This window comes from Ursus arctos, unplaced genomic scaffold, assembly GCF_023065955.2.
Source record: "Ursus arctos isolate Adak ecotype North America unplaced genomic scaffold, UrsArc2.0 scaffold_19, whole genome shotgun sequence".
NCBI classification, from domain to species: Eukaryota; Metazoa; Chordata; class Mammalia; order Carnivora; family Ursidae; genus Ursus; species Ursus arctos.
In genome coordinates, this window is record NW_026622863.1 from 29628004 (window position 1) to 29646029 (window position 18026).

At 38.2% G+C, this 18026-nt stretch overlaps 1 protein-coding gene across 1 annotated transcript in view; it reads left to right on the forward strand.

The window, feature by feature from the left end:
* CNTNAP4 (contactin associated protein family member 4) overlaps positions 1-18026 on the forward strand; it is a 238169-nt gene that overhangs the window by 218096 nt on the left and 2047 nt on the right. The window contains exons 19-23 of the mRNA XM_026495274.4: positions 491-715; positions 2108-2241; positions 2994-3081; positions 14364-14582; positions 14897-14968. Coding sequence (XP_026351059.1) covers positions 491-715; positions 2108-2241; positions 2994-3081; positions 14364-14582; positions 14897-14968 — 738 coding nt within the window. The remainder of the gene's footprint in view (positions 1-490; positions 716-2107; positions 2242-2993; positions 3082-14363; positions 14583-14896; positions 14969-18026) is intronic.

Sequence of the window (18026 nt, forward strand, 5' to 3'; positions counted from 1 at the left end):
TATATTAACGCTGGGCTTAGCTTCTTTTCGCAGGGCACAATAAATAGGGGAAAGTGTTTAGGCGAAAAGGAACATTTCCGCCTGTTGATCCTGGAAGGTAAGAGGACCCCTCAAACTTCCTTCCTTCCTATTATAGGAAAACTAGGGTATTCTAGCTACAAAATAATAGACGGGACTAAAAATTTAAATAAGAAAATGGATGGTAAGGGAGATAAAAGCCAAGAAACCTGTTTACGTCTGAAGTCAGAGAGGAGGATATTATGCTTTCAATTATAAGGTTAACTAGCAAATTAATTACATGTAATTCTAACATAAAGCCATTTCAAAGACCATCATAAAAGCTCTATTAATTTTCTGTGTTATTTGGTTGTGGTTTGGAGCTATTTGTTATATCTATACAATTTGTTATTCTTAATTAAAAATATCAATAAAACTGAAACAAGATCCTTGCACTTAATTTTTTTAACATAAAATGTGTGTATCATTTCAGAGATTTCTGCATATTTTGGATCTGGCTCATCTGTGATTTACAATTTTCAAGAAAATTATTCCTTAAGTAAAAATTCCAGCTCCCACGCTGCTTCATTTCATGGCGATATGAAGCTGAGCAGAGAAATGATCAAATTTAGCTTTCGAACAACACGAGCACCAAGCTTACTGCTTTATGTGAGCTCCTTTTATAAAGAATACCTTTCAGTTATCATTGCCAAAAATGGTGAGTGCTTTTTAGATGAGAGAGAGAGAAAATTGAATTAGAACTTAGATTAGTAGTAATATGGATCGTTCTTATGTTCTTGCCTCTCAACCTATGAACAGGAAGAAAAATGTGCCTGTTTTTTGTATTCAGCTTTGTTTTTCAATACTGTACTATAAATTTAATCTAAAAGGATTATTTAAAATTAAGATAATTTTGATTATTTCACATATTCAGTGTTATTTTTTATTTATATAAAATACTTATCATATTTTATTATTGCTAGAAGCTCTTTACTATTCCATAGAATATTAGTATCAATTTTGTGGTTCATTTTGAAAGAAGATGCCTATTTGTATATAATAAACGTTCCCTTCAATTAAAAGTAGAGAAATTGTGAGGGAATGTTAACAACCTAGCATTATATATAGGAAAAGGCCCCCAAAGTAATCAGTTGGTTTTAATGGTCAGCAATGAAATAGTCATGGGAAATGCTGGTACATCAGTGCAGGGCAATGGCTTGTGGATTAGGCATGTGTGTGCTACAGAAACCTCCTCACAGAAACCACTTGCTGATGTTTTTTCTCCTCCCTATATCCAGATTAAAGACAAAAATTCATAGATAAATTATATAAGCAAGGAAAATAAATTTGTTAACTTGAATATATCATTTCAACTAAAATAAATATGGCCCAAGGGCACTGAACACTAAAATAAAAATAATATTGTTTAATAAGTATATTTACCTTCACTGTCTATCTTTTGAGCTTGAAGCTTATCTATACATTATGCTATTTTCTTTGCTAAATTGGAGATACCCTGTGAAATAAATTGGCATCTTTGCAGGCAGCTAAGTGAGTAGTATTAATTCTCATGGTAAGTTTGGCTAAAAACCATTGATTTCATCCTAATTTCATTACAAAGTCTACGACTGTGACCACATGGAAATATTTTTCATCTTTAGTAAAACTCCATTTGCTTATAAAATTTCCATTAATCAGTTGCATTTCAGGAGTGGCAGGTGTACTTTTTCAAAGATGATAGATTATGGAAACACATTAATGCGATATTCCACAATAGTTTGGCATTTCATAATACATTAAGTTGTGGTTTTTTAAGTTAGAGGCTAGTATGGAGATTTGCTTATGCTTAACTGCATATTTGACTTTTAGGGGAAAAATTAAAGTTTTGCAGGAAAGACTGCTTATTGGCACCATGCTTGGTCTTGATCTTGAAAATAATGCAATTTGAATAGAAGCTGACTTCTAGGAATTACGAGGAAAGGAGACATCCAATAAGCTACTGTGAATTTTCCACCAGAAATTAATAGCTAAAAAGAGTACACTGAGTTTGAATATGTAGTTCTTAAACTACAATTTTAACAAAAAATATAACTTCTCTTCCCTACTTTAGGAAGTTTGCAGATCAGGTACAAGCTAAATAGATATCAAGAACCTGATGTCGTTAACTTTGATTTCAAAAACATGGCGGATGGGCAGCTTCACCATGTAGAGATTAACAGAGAAGAAGGAGTGGTCTTTGTAGAGGTAATATAATAAATTAAACAGAAGCAGTGGTTACAGTTATAGTTCCCCAGCATGAAGGACCGTTGGCAGAATTATGATAATGAATAGACTAAAGACATCCTTCCAGTGCTGCTCTTACATAGACTGCCAAATGTGGTCTAGTTTTTGAAAGGACAAAGATTCTGTCCAAGATATTATTAATATTTGATACCAAAAATGTCAAGCTTTCCTGATTTGTTTTACATCGTTCAGGAGGGAAAGCTGTCTATTTTATCATACATACCTCTAGTAGGGGTATTGCTACTCTCATGAAACCAATGGAATTGTTCGCTGTGCCAGCTTTTGAAGAGAAGCCCGAATGCTTGGGCCCTCTACCTAGAGGAAAATGTCTTAGCTGAATGACTCAAGTGAAAATACCAACCTAGGTAAAAGTATCAAGGTGAAAATAACTCTGTTTTGTTTTGTTTTGGTGTTTTTTTTAGCTTTACCAATTTTGGATTTCTCATACAGTGGAGAGAATTAAAATGATATAAAGGGATAGAAGGTGGGGTCCACTGGTGTCTGAGGGTAGAGTAGGAGGTTTAGAAAATATCATTCACCTTTGTAAATGGCTCTCTAAATTTGTTTTTCTAAATCTCTGGGACCAGACTAACAGTTGCCTATTTTATCTTTTTTTTTTTTTTTTTTTTTTTTTTTTTGTCTTCCTTGGCTTTCTGTCTTCTTCCCAACAAAATGGCATCTGGCTATTTGCACCTCATGTAACAATTCTACAGATTGATGAGAATGCAAAGAGACAAGTCCACCTGTCATCAGGTACAGAATTCAGTGCCGTCAGGTCTCTTGTACTGGGCAGGATTTTAGGTAAGTAAAGGCACAACCTTCCCCAATAATCCTGATGCATGAAGATCAGAAGAGTCATATTCCAAATGTGCACACGCGCACACAGGCCACACACAAATTCCTCATGCCAAAAGAAATCTCCTCTTTTATTTTAAGTACAAAATGAGTGATAATCGAGGCAGAAACTGTACCTTCTCAGAGGTTTATGTAACCATGTGCAGGGACTTCCTGCTGAGCAAGCATGGTCCTTTGATAGTAATGCCACTGTAGTCTCTGCATAATGAAACATGATATTGTTCTAACACTTCAAAAATAACAAACAGTAAAGGTAGAAATAACAGACTGTGTATCAATCAGCTGCCAAATACACAGCCTGTCGTCTAATGATCAAACCAGGACTAGGCCTAAGAAGAAGGTGGGGGGAGAGCAATTGATTTTCCTCAAGGTTTGTGAATCTGCTTTAGGTTTTGGCTCGGATCCTGTTTGTCTTGTTGAAAGGTGGTAGTGGCTCGCCGCTCTTGCTGGAGCCCAGTGTCTACTTAAATGTCTTACGATTATTATTTATATCCACCAATCACTTCTGATGTTAGCACCCAAGCAGAAACATACTCTTGCCATTTTAACATCAAAATATATATACATTTTTTTATACTTGCCAATAAGGACTAAGTGGAAAGAAGGGCAGTATGTTTTTTTTTCCCCTCCCAGCTTTATGGAGATGTAATTGACAAATAAAATTGTGTATATTTGAAGTGTACAGTGTGATGATTTTATGTAAGTGTATATTGTGAGATGATTACCACTGTCAAGTTAATTAGCATCCATCACCTCACATACTTTTTTTTTTTTTGGTGAGAATGCTTAAATACGCACAAAGCTGAATGAAAATCAGAACAAAATGAAGTAAACCCAACTTTTGTTTTTCTCTATTGTATTCTTAATCTAAGAACTTATTAGTAAGTTCTGAAGATCTAATGTACAGCATGGTTACTGTAATTAATACTGTACGATATGCCTGAAATGTGCTGAGGGCAATACGTTTTGAAAGGGTTTTCTTTTTAGTTATAAGTAAATTATAAAGAGGAGTGATATTTCACATGATCTGGTGGGGGTGGGGAACCTCTTGTGGTCTGGTGTTCATCTCCTGTTTGATATTTGACACTAACCTGGAATATTTCTCCTCGGACAGTAAATGGAATCTTTTATTTTTTGAACTCCTCAGCTATTTGTACCTTGACTAATCATTCCTTACATTCCCTGAACAGAAGCTCAGAATCCTGGGAACATTTGATTAAACCATGGGTGAATGATTAAAATATTGGCCCTTGAGAAGGTTAATAGTAAAATTTATAAATATTTATAGGTTTTCTAAGACTATGATGAGCACCAAAATTGTGTGCTCTCATTCTCCAAACAAACGGGGAATATGAATTGCATTGTCGTCTCAGAGAGTATGCTGGAGTGGACATGTGCAAAGTACTTCTTAGATATTTGGAAGCTTCCAAGTGAGTTTCATCATGTAAATTATGTAAATTCAACTATAGTAATAAAAAAAAATCAAAGAAATATAACAAATCCTGATCTCAAGAGTTCCTCAGTCTAGCAGGGTCTGAGATGAGGCATCACGTAAAAATGTAAAATACAAGATAGAAAATTTTAACAGTCATGCATAATGTTAATACAATCATATTTTTGAAGAAATAAAATCTTCAAATTTAATGCCACAGTTACTGATGAAAAGACCTTTTGTGAGTGGAAATATGTTAAATATATTATAAAACAATTGGGAACCTTATCTGCATTCTATTAGGAGGATTGTATTAATCAAACAGTAAAATAATACCATTCATTATATAAATATTTGTTTCCCTTTTTGTAAATGAGTAGGGAGATTAGGAGGGAATTAAAGATGTTAATGTTTTTATGCAAGAATAGCATATTATTAAAATGCATATCACTCATATTGAAAAATAAGATTAAAGTCCAGATTTAGCAATGAACTTTATAGTCATTCATCAACTCATTCTCCTAAAAGTATAGGTAAGAATTGATATGGTGTGTACCCAAGGTTAGGATCTTGACCAAGGACCAAGAACTAATGCTCTATTCAAGTCATTTGTAATTCAAAGGAGAATAATAATTTATGGTCAAATTTGGTGTGGTATATGAATTTACAATTAAATATATGTAGTATATTATTATATTTTAATATACTATATTAATTTATAGTAAAATAGATGCTAAAATGGAGCTATTAATTTTCCAGAGAATTGTTCAATATTGGAGTTTCTTATTATGTTACGCTGAGTCCTCCAAGAAGCAGTCACCAAGACAAAATTAACCATGTGAGGATTTTATTCAGGGAACATAAAAAAGAAAGTGGGGAGGGAGCTGGCCAAGAGTGGCAGAGCCATCAGATGGCCATGCAACTCTGCCTCCAAATGAAGGAGAGAGAGAGAGAGGAAAAGTTAGAAGTATCTTGGAAATCTATGCAATCTCAGAAGGGTTGGGCAGTCTTTGGGAAGCCCTTGAGTCAGCCAGCCAGCCATCAGAAGTATCTCCTCTTTCCCAAGAAAGAGCCTGCCTTAGGAATCCCTGCGTGATCAGCCACTGCTGGGAGCCACCCACAGGAAGAATGGCCTTGGCCCAAGTATAAAGATAGGTTTCAGAGCTTGGCAGTTGGGGCCCTTGGTCATTACTGTCCTCTAGTTGGAGGTCTGCAAGCCACATTGTCATGGCCCCATGCTTACCAAATGTTTTTCCTATTTGGAAACCCATTTTGCTTAGATTCGTTTAGTACATACTTTGTGATGTCCTGTTGTGTACACAGAGAATGCCATTCAGCAAGGTGGGCATTGCATCTGTCCTCACAGAGCTTGTGGTTAGTGGTCATAACACTTAATCGTAACACGAAATGTTCCAATGTATCCAATTGAGTATAATGTGCCCTATGACGCTTTAGGTAAAATAGTTCCAAATTACCCTCCAAATAAAAATGAGTTAAAATATTTTTATCATTTTATGATTTCTGAATATTTCTTTTAAGGGAGCAGAATAGAAACATTCATCAGTCATTTTTTTTGGAGTTGTAATTTGTCTGCCTTTTCAACCAAAGACTGAAGGATATGACCATTCACTGCCATTTTAGATGGAAACCCAGAAAGGACATATTTTCCTTCGTTCAACTTTCTCCATTACTCATTTCTTAAATTTAGAAGAACTATGGAGGTGATTTTGGATTATTGTCACTGTGAACAAACATTACTAGCGGATACTCAAAAGGAAGGTAAATCTTAGAAATAATATCAAACTGTATTATGACAACAGGGAAACAATCTCTAACTCTCTATTACATTTAACTTGAGGACTCAATAACTTTGACAATAATGATTATTAGTAGTTGGGAGCTGTGGTGGGAAGATCAAGGTTTTACCCAAGCAGCTTAGTCCAGGTCTTCCTACAATCAAAAGTACATTAAATCTGCTCTTCATATTCACAATTCACTGTAAGATTAAGCTCTGAATTCTGTATCTAGATAATGTTATATGTTATCATAGTTTTCTGATTTGTTTTAGTCAAAGCTTATTTTCACTTACTCTGAGCAGTAGTTTTTGCATTTTAGAGGTCTTGATCAATAGTGGTTATTCCTGAGGTGCCTGGGTGGCTCAGTCGGTTAAGCGTCTGCCTTCAGCTCAGGTCATGATCTCTGGGTCCTGGGATCCAGCCCTGCATTGGGCTCCCTGCTCAGCAGCAAGTCTGCTTCTCTCTCTGCCCGTCCACCCTGCTCATGTGTACAAGTGCTCTCTCTCTCTCAAATGAATAAATAAAATCTTTAAAAAAAAATAGTGATTATTCCTCTCTTCTGAGGACACAGAGCCAGGAGGTAGCCCAGATCCCTGCCATGGAGATTAGGCCAGATGTAAATAATCTCTGTAGTCAGCAAGGAAAGGGCAACCAGTCTGCATGGAAGAGTTGGAGGAACAATTTCCAGTGTGTCAGGAATCCTTTATGTAAAACTCGCTTCAGTGCCTAGAGGTGAGGAGAAATCAGATGACCTAAGTCCTGACTGTGTAAATACGTTGTGAAATGACACTTAAGAAAATGGCTATTTTAAAAGCAAATTTAAAAAGAGAAGTACAGCTTAGAACAAGAGTAGTAAGCAATCTACCTATTTTTTTTCTTCGTCAGGTGGATTTTTAAATATTTTAGCAATTAAAATGTCATAGATTATCTTTGGTGCATAGAGTGGCTTCATCCTTGTGGAGGCTTTAATTGTTTCCAGAGATTTAGCGACATCATTTTGAACTGGCCATACCTAGAAACTTAAAAACACCTTTCTCCTCATCATGATACAGGAGCATAGATCAAAGTGTCACATCCCAAACCCAAAGAACACTCAGGTTGCTGAAACGTGTTATCTGATTTTAATTACAGAGCGCGTGGTGTGGTAGACGTTGGGATTTTGTCAGAGACTCATAGAATCACGAGGATGTGACAAGTTTGCTCCTTTGACAACGATATCACCCTCATTGCTTTCATTTGGCAGTGAAACATAATAAAATAGAACTCTACTTACACTTTAAAAAAATACCGAATGATCAAAGCAAAAGTCATGAATCCCAAATTATATATTTATCAGCTGCCAAATCTAGACACCTTTGTACCATGATAAAACTGGAATAATTTCTAAAATAAAAAAGAGAAGGCAATTGTTTATTTCTTTAATTACTGACATCCTTTCAAATGTACCTGCACCAGGAATAAGTAAAAAATAAAGCCATTGTCAGGGGCTTACACTATTGTGTGAGCGACTTTATTAAAGAGCAGGAATTGATGGAAGAGGAGAGAGGCCGAGGTTGGCAGGAGAGTGCATACAGGCGCTTTGGGCACAAAGCAAGGAGATGCTGGCCAAGCCAGCCTAGTGATGAGCTATGGGACTGGTCAGTGAGAAGAAGAACAGTGAAGTTTGAATTCTGCTAGTGTTATCTGTTAAGTATAATTAAAGGTTAGAGCTGGTTTCTATGTCATCGTAGTACAATATGATATTATTACCTAAAAATTACCCTCCTTACTTGATAACTGCAACTAATGCTTGTTAATGATGATTGGAGTTAAAAATTTGTTCCTATGGTCTGTTTCCTTTGTAAGAATGAGTACTGGAGAACAGAGAAGAAGCAATTTTTTTCTTTCCAGTCTTCCTTTCTGAAAAGGCAGACAGTCTGATGTTACTTCTCTGTTAAGTATGTTGTTTACATGTATGAAGTACTGATGCCAAAGTGAACAATTCCTCATGACCTCCTCTAAGAGAACTATTAACTTGAACATTATATAAGAGATCTCTCTAAGATGTAATTGATCAAAGGAACTATGCAGGTATAAAGTTGCTTTGCTAACTCATTAAGGTTTTGTTGGGTGACAGTGCCACACATGAGAAAAGAAACTCAGTGAAGACCATTACATAATCTTGAGATTGCATCAAACCTTTCACGGAAAAATGTGCTCACCTCTTGAATGATATGATTTAACCGATTGTAGAATGACTGAGAAATCACTGTTGAAAGGCTGAGTGAAGTTTACAGTACTGTATTATTTGTTTATGTCGCATCTGTAATGGTGCAGGAACCCTGACAAGCAGCAATCCATTGGTCCCTCGCGGTGTGGGAAGAACCAGGCTGCATCAGACAGACTTGGCTCACATTCCTCTGTAATTAATAGGCTGCATACATTCATTATTACACCCAAAACTCATTATAAAATGAAGTTCTGAATTCTGTGTATGGATTGTTTTTATGTTAGAAGAGTTTTCTAGAAGCCTGAAGATGTTTTTCGGTCTTTCTGTGCTGAGCAGTCGCTTTGGTATATTTAGAGGCAATGACCCATAGGGATCATTGATCTCTTCTGAGGCTGCAGAGCCAGGAAGTAGCTCACATTTCTGCAGTGGAGATTTAGGCCAGATGTAAATAAAGTGTGTGGTCAGAGGGAAGAGGGTGTCGACTCCATCTCTTAGAAGAGCTTTAGGAACAAGTGTCAATCTCAGTGATAGTTTATGTAAAACCTACTTCAAAGCCAAGGGGGTGCATAAGGTAGTTTGATTAGATTACTTAAGGGACCCTGTGATTTTGTAAATGTCTTGCGATACTTAGGTCACGTTGAAAGCAAAGGAGAAGTACAGGTCACCTGGAGATATCTAACTATAAATAGCTTCTGTATTAATCAGATTTTCAAGGTCATATCTCAGAGCGGTAGATCTGGTTGGCAAATAAATACCTGCTTCCTCATCCACGTAGTATTTGCTGACTGCTTTGCCTAAAACGTTTCCGGTAACTCTTGCTTATTGAATCCTGGTCGTAATTGCATATAATGATAAAGATACCCTGCTGGGTGTTAGCCCTGCTCCCCCTCTGATTCATTGCACCATGTTATGGCAAGGCTTCTTATCTTTATCTTCATGGGTTAAATATGCTGAGATTTCCCCTTCTGATTACCCCCCCTCTCTTTATCCCTTTCTGATAGCTGAGAATCAGAAGGGGGAATGAAACATGAGAGACTATGGACTATGAGAAACAAACTGAGGGCCTCAGAGGGGAGGGGGGTGGGGGAATGGGATAGACCGGTGATGGGTAGTAAGGAGGGCACGTATTGCATGGTGCACTGTGTGTATACACAACTAATGAATCATCGAGCCTTACATCGGAAACCGGGGATGTACTGTATGGTGACTAACATAATATAATAAAAAATCATTAAAAAAAAAAAAAAGGAAAGAAAAAAAAAAAGATGCTGAGATTTTTTTTAAACAAGGTCCCTCTTCCTAGGTATGGCCAACCTACTTGGTTTTGTTTTCTGAGTTTTTCTGTTTGTTTGTTAATGAGAGCCACAAGAAATTTCATGAAGCCCTCCTTGTGATTGTTCTTCCATTTACTTCATGCCCTTTCCAGAAGCAGTCCTCTTTCCAGGTATAGAAAGGCACTTCATCTGAATTTTAATTCCTTCATACTCTATTTTTCTTGCAGGCCTTTTGTTAAAAGGTTTCTTCTTTAACAAAGCAGAAGTCATTCCCCTTGTTGGAAAATACAGTTGTGGCTAATTTTTTAATAGGAAAGATTACCCAAAAATCTGAGTCAGTTAAGGATTTTTATAACCAGAAACATCCACAACATGATTCAGTCCTCTCAGGATTTGTGTCAAGCAGGAGTAGGAGTCCTTGATCTTCAATTTTTCCACCCTCCCTGTTCTAATCCTTACATGGTGTTGGCATTTTAGGAGTCAGATAAATAGGAAAGATAGGTATTTTTGCTCATTGGCTTTATTAGCACAATTTTCAATGTCTAGCAAGATATTTAATGCTATGTATTTCTAAGGCCAGCTTTGCCTGTGATCCACATAGTAGAGCTGTTCATTTTGTTTGGACTGAGAGGTGGCTGCAAAACCCGTGCTGTACCTTCCCTTCTAATTCTAATTCCCACCCGTTGACTCTTCAGAAAATTGGAGCTGTTGGTCCAGCCCAGCAGGCAGGGGGAGCCTGGAGGTTGCCAGTGAAGAAAGTGTTGGGGGATTCCTTGCCCTCTGGTTGAAGGAGAGTCAGGGGTCGGCCTAGGAGAGTCTTGGGGGGCAGCCCCTAAATTGCATAGATCCCTCCTCTCCACTTGGAAATGCTTGGCTTGCAAAGATCTCTGGACCCCATGGGGAGAGGTGAGCATTGAAAACGTTACTGTGCCCATTTCCCCTCTTTGGCAAAGAAAGGAGCAACCTGAAACTTGAGGAGTTCCTGAATTTTGCTGAGGATGACGTGAAGTTCGAGTCCTCTCCATCAGGAGGTTACGTGAGTGCTTGGCCTGCACCCTCACTGGGTGGGGCAGCTGCATTGTCTACCTTCTCTGGGCGTCGGCCACCTAAGGAAATTGGCGACTGACAAGCACCTAGCAGAGGAGGAAAACAATTCCATTCTTAGGAAGATTCAATGACTGAAAAAAAAAGAAGATTCAAAAATAAAATGGGAGAAGACACAAAGCCACCAGAATTATTCCCTATCACAGTAAGCCTCTTTAGGGAGACAGATATCATCCTGATGAAACTTAGTAAGAGCACTTGCTTTTAGCAAAGCAACTGAAAGACCTTGAGGAACTAAAAAGTATGATTGTTCTAGACCAAAAATGTCAGTAGGATAGAGTGATCTTTGTTGAAACTTGAATTAGTCACCTGGAAGATCAAGTGAATGAAGCACTTGACTCACACAAAATTAAGTCCTAAAAGATAAAAATCAGGTGAGAAAAGTAAAATAGCCTAGAGAATATGCAGAGGAGACCCCGTATGAATAATCAGCAGACCAAGAGGATAAAAAAGTTGGAGGTGAATGGGGTGCCTGGGTGGCTCAGTCGGTTAAGCATCTAACTCTTGGTTTCGGCTCAGGTGGTGATCTCAGGGTTGTGAGATCCAGCCCTGCATTGGGCTCCGCGCTCAGTGGGGAGCCTGCTTGAGGATTCTCCCCCCCAGCCTCTCCTACTCATTCTCTCATTCTCTCTCTCATTCTTTCTAAAATAAATCTTTAAAAAAATATGAAGGTGAAGCAATAATTGTGTGCACAATGTAAGAAATTTTTCAGGCTAAAGAAAAACCTGTGTCTCCAGATGAAAAGGGCCCCACCATGTTCTATGCAAAACTCCCGAAACACAGGGAATCTCACAAAAATTTGAGAAAGAAGTAATAGAGCCAGAAGATGCTGGAATAATATCTACAGACTACTAAGGGAACAGGGCTTTGAAGAGTCAACCTTAAAATAGACACACAAAAATCACCTAGTCCGTCAAGATAAATTTCTATTCCAGACACACTCCATCACACTTTCTAAGTCATTTCTTCAGACCATTACCAGTCTTCAAAATTTTCATTAGTTCCTGTTTTTATGTTTATTTTCTGTCTCTGCTACTAGAATGTGAAATGCCTAATATGCAGGGAATTTATTTCCTGTATGGGTAGCTCTTAAAACAAATATTAATTGATTAACTGCCCACTTTAAATTTTAGATTTTAAAGTCTTTTACACAGTAACTTGTAATATGTAAAATGTTTTGGACTTGAAAGTGTAGTTTTTAAAATTCATCTTGGGGCACCTGGGTGGCTCAGTCAGTTAAGCCTCCAACTCTTAGTTTCGGGTCAGGTTCTGATCTCAGGGGTCATGAGATCTAGCCCCACATCGTTGGGCTCCACGCTCAGCAGAGTCTGCTTGGATGTTCTCTCCCTTTGTCCCTTTCCCCACTAGCTTTTTCTCTCTCTCTCAAATAAACAAATCTTTTTTAAAAAATAAAATAAAATTCATCTCCTATCAGATTTGTACCAGAGAAGTGAATCTTATCTATTTACATTTTTTTTGGATTCAAAAAGTAAGATTTTTAAAAAGTCTATAGAAATTATAATCAGGATTTTAATATTTGTAGAATAAATGTGAAGAACACTGTCCTGGTTATATTGCTATTAATGTATATATTTTTTGCTTTCTTATTAAAGTAAAAAAAAAGAATGCGGTCTTTCTAAACATAACTATGTTTGAATGTATATCCATTCAAGTGAGTGAATGCTCTGTGTTGGAACTAAGTTAGTTCTTGGTTTCTATGCATGGACGGAATGGCTTTTGTGTGACAGCGTAATGCTGGAGGTTGAGGGTCACCTATGGGTCCAGGGAGCCCGTCTTTGTGCAGTGAGGCAGGATGGCCTGGTGGTCCGAACATGGCCTTCTGAGGGACAGGGCCTGAGCCTGAGTGTCATATATCCATCCCCCACAGCAGGAGAGTAATGTCATCGCTCTGATTTTCATGTTGGAGGATGACATTCACGATACTCAGCATTTACTCAGCATTTTTATCATTAGGTATAAAGTGTGAATGGAAATGGAACAAAACAGGCGTTCTTCAGAATTCTTAATAGAGCAACAGGCTCAATCAGAGCTGGGTTGTCCAGAGTCACTTCAAGACCAGCTGCTCTCAAGCCAAAAAAATAATAACAAAATAAATAAGAGGCACTGCAGAAGATATGAACAGAGGAAAGAAAACCATGTGTCAATCAGAAAGCAGTTCATAAAGAGCAGAGTCTTGCGTTTTGGAGCCTGACAGGCCCCACGCCTGCGGAATGCCCACAGCACTGCAGCCTCAGGCGGTGCGGCTCTGACCCCACACGTCCCGCCTGTACCACTGGCTTCAGACCCTCACGGCTCCTGGGAGCTGCAAACACCAACACGCAAATCCCTGAGAACCGTGCCTAGCGCATTGGAAGTACCCAATAAATACTTAATACCTATTATCCTTTCTTTTTTTTAAAGAGGCCAAAGTACAAACTGTGTCTGTGTCCCTCTATATGCAGAGCAGGTGAGCGGAGTCCTGCTCTTCTCTGGTCACAGTAGGTGGATTGGATCTCTGTATCTTGATAACATTTGAACTTTAAAACTCTACAGTTAATTCCCCTTGTTTCAATTTCAGCCTCGCCAAGCATAAAATGTGAACATATTCCTCCCTGTAAAACCATAAATTAATATTCTGGCATCCAAGCCAATCTCTGTGCCACAATAGGCGCAGATAAACTAAACTCCCATTAATGTGGGGGAGGGGTTTTCCATCTAGAGGTAAGGGGACTGCACGTGTCTGAGTGACAGGCGGCAGGGAAACGGAGAAAAGGCAGTGAGGTGTGAACGTTTTCACTCCTGTGCATGAGTCATTAGGGCGACTCTCCAAGCCCTTCGGGGTGTAGCCACCACCACGTGGTAATATCGTCCCCCTGCATGTTTGGATGGGGTCTTCGAGTACCAGAAAGCTTTGCACCGGACTGAATCGTCTGGTTGGGCAATAGATAAGGGAACTCCAGAAGCTCAATTTTCCCTCTAGCTTCTGTGTTTTCATGACTTAGTCTCAAAAGCTGAGCCAAATTCATTTCCAAATCAGGAAGCACTTTAATCTCTCACTCCAAGCCCTATCACAAATCATGTTAATCATCTATGTTTCAATTTACCATCTCACGAACCCTCATCAGTTCAAAACCTGGCCCGTTCTTAGGGAGGCTTCAATCATTTCCAGAGTTCACCACACATATTAAATTAGCCATCCTTAAAAACATGCCTTCATTAACTTGGAGAGGCTCACCAGGAGTCACGGAGAGACTTATTGGATCTGACTCTTACTAAACACCAAAAAAGGGGAATTTAGTCTACTGTGTATATATATTGTTATTGTATTATTAGACTGGGAACATTCTGTTTGTAGCCCTGCCTGTTTGCTCTTGCACGATTATTAACATTTCTGTGTTTCTTTGGGTTCACAGAACACAGTGATATAGACCAGGAGACGGCGCTGGCCGGCGCCCAGGGCTTCCTGGGCTGTCTCTCTGCCGTGCAGCTCAGCCATGTGGCCCCTCTGAAGGCCGCGCTGCAGCCCAGCCACTCGGCCCCCATCACCGTCTCGGGACACGTGACAGAGTCCAGCTGCGTGGCCCAGGCTGGTACTGATGCCACATCGAGAGAAAGGACGCACTCGTTTGCAGGTGGTTTGTGGCTCCTCCTTTACGCGGTAACAAACACTCGTCCCTTGGCAGCGTGTTCTCAAGATGGCTTCTCAGAATTGGCTGTGTTTGTTTGACTTCCAGTTCTTTTTCCCATTTCTTCTCTAGATTCTCAATGCCTTATTCATGTGGGCCCTGCAGTCGACACTGCTGAGCTTTAAAAAATTGTCGACAGAGATCCCACATTGTCCTCCATAATTCTGCCCTGGTTTAAACTGTTTTAAGATTTTTTTCAAAATTTCTTCTTTTTGCCTGGCTATATCACCCCTCCCCCCTTTTTGAACCTTTAACTGCAGATCATTCGGGAACCAGAGATGACAGAGAACCCCTCGCTAATGCAATCAGAAGTGACTCTGCAGTGATTGGAGGTAACAGAAAGCACAGATGGGCTCTTCTTTGGTACTTCTCATTACTAGGAGTGGCGAATATTTAGCATCAGAAAAACCGTGAAGAATCCACACACATCCCCAGGGTTAGGCACTGAAGCCCGAGGTCAACGGGGGTGGTTTATTATTTATACTGGATTGCCTTTTAGAGTCTTCTTGAATTCCCGAGTTCCTTGAAGATTATCAGTATAAATAATGGATAATTTCACCAAGGCACCACACTGAAGGAATAGTTGCTAAACTGTATAAAAATGAGGTTATCATTTAGCTTGAAAGTGGCCTTCTACAATCCCTAGGGAATTTCTGAATAGACTTGAGGAAGCAGTACTATTTTATTGGCTTCTTGGACTTTGTTGTACTGCTTCGGCAAGAGTTTATGTAAAAAGCAGGAAAAACTTATATTTTATGTTGTGGTCATGCTCAATATAATGGATATTTCTATGTTTTAGGTGCTCACGTCAATAAATATTGCATTTTTAGTTGCATTTTTATCAAGTATTAAGCTAATGGAATAAAAGGAATTCATCATTATTTTAAATTGCAGAATTAACTCAAAAAAATTTAAAGTGTATCTTCCTGGCAATGAAACAGCATATTCTCTGAGACATAATTTATTTAAAACCAACCCCCCAAATATACCGTCTTCTTCCTGATCAGTGGTCTTAAGAAGGTTATTAATCAGATGATGGAAATGCTAAGTGGCTCACCTTTTCTCCACACTCTGCATAGGATAAGGACATAAAAAGTAAACAGTTATTTTGTTACATTGCCAGGTAATGTGATTACTCTTTCACTTGGGCAGTTTATGTGAGCTTTATACCTGATGCATTTTGTTCTATTTTTTACACCTTTACTCATCCAGACATCAACTTCCTTTAAGAAGTTAGGATTTTACTGAGACAGACAATAGTACTAGTCAAATCTTTGTGAGAATATTAACATCCCATTGCTATTTCAGGTATTTTTCTTTTATCAAACTAATGGTATATCAATTAAAGATATATAAGATAGAATTCCCATTTAGTCATATAAAAAGCAAAAACCAAACAACAATAAGACCTGCCAGAAGAGTAATTAATAACTGCATGTCCAGAAGAAATACATTAATACATTATCTTTAATACATTATATGGTAAAAACTCATTTAAAGCTCTAGCGTTTAATGTGCTTGACGTTTTAAACTAGGATTCCTTGTCAAACAGATTGTCAGTCTCATAACGGTGCTTCGTTTATACATTTAACTAATATAGATATGGGGAGATACAGACACAAAGGTAGATACGCGTAGAGAGTGATTGGACAGTCAAGCCGGTGTTAGAACAAAATATTTAATCTTTAGAGTATTGTTGCTTTGGGCTGAGATCATTAACAAGATTTACAGAGTAACGGAGGGAAGCGTTGATAAGTCATTCTGTGTTATTCTGGAATGGAAACAAGTTATAGGTCACCTGTGGAATCTCGCTTGGCTCAAATGCAGGGCGCAGAGAAAGACAGTGTGGAAAGTTTGCAGCCCAAGGACTGAGGGTCTAGGAATCCAGTGGTGTCTGCTTTCGGTCATTGCAGAGACTGAGCGTCAGAAGCAGAGCAGCTGGGCATGGCCGTTTAAGCTTCGAAGGCCTTGTCTGGGACCACAGGCGATTTACCTGCTAAATCACAGAATATCATCCTCGGGGGTGTTTCTACATCTGGTAGTGTCGTGGTATAATTTTTCACCCGTTGTCTAGTTACTCGTAAATTGTACCCACTGTGTAACAATAATTAATCCATTTAAAATTTCTCCAAGTTGGCTAATTGCCCTATGTTCTACATTTTAGATGATCTTTCTCTTCACTTACAAACACTGAATAATGTAAGATGGGAAAATTGTTTAATAAGACATTTAAAACTGGTGACCCACATATTATAGAGGGTTTCTGACCAGGCTATGCAGATACGGATGGTGAGATTTAGACAAAGAGAAAGCTTCATAAAAACACATTCACACAGAGCCTCAGATGGCACTGTCATAGAGCACAGTGGTTGGCCATATTTTATTTAGTGTATTTTTTTTTGTTTTTGTTTTTGTTTGTATAACAGGTTAGATCAAGGTTTTCCGTGGACATGACAAATCCTGACATAATACCTTCCCCAAATTAAAGGAGATAAATCACATACATGGAACAAAATAGTTCTGGACTCCATTCATGATTAGGACTGTCTGGGTGTCCTGTCTGGGCCACTGTAATGTTGATGTTTACTTTATAATTACTGTATCCTGCTCACTATAATAGACTTCTTTTTTTATAATAATTTTTTATTATGTTATGTTAGTCACCATACAGTACATCCCTAGTTTTTGATGTAATGTTCCATGATTCATTACTTGCGTATAACACCCAGTCCACTTCTATCAGTTTTTCACATTGAAATTGTTCAGAATATCTCTCTTGATACAAGAGGCCCATAACAAGAGGCCAGACAATAGAAGTATTTATAGCAACTCAACTGATGAGAGGCAAAATATATAACAATTGGATATTCCGAATAAAGTTCTTACTTATTAATGACTAATAATAACAAAAATAACTGTCTCCATTAGTAAACTTTTTAGATTTCAAGTGCAGAATTGGTTGCCATATTTATATTAGATTGATGAGCAAGGAATCGCTGTCCTTCTGAGGTAAGGTTGACCCAGCCAAAAATTGGCTCAGCCGTTGGCAATATTATGATTTGCTGTATTGAATCCACCCATTAAATCATGTGCTCAGGAATCCCCTGTGACTGGTGAGAAATCACAGTTTTGGTGATAATGATTCAGTGTGTTGGCTTGGTGGACTCCATTAGAGTTAAATGCACCTAATTTAAACTGGAATGAAGAATCCTAGCTTTACAATAGGACAGGTGATCCATGTTGCTGTTTCCACTGTACCTATTTTTGTCTAAAAACAACTACATCAATTAATACCACCACTGTTTTCATCAGAAAAGTCTAAGTATTAGGAAGCTCTCAAACTCATGGTGACAGCCAGTAGTTTTCCAAATTCTATTTTTCACTTGAAAG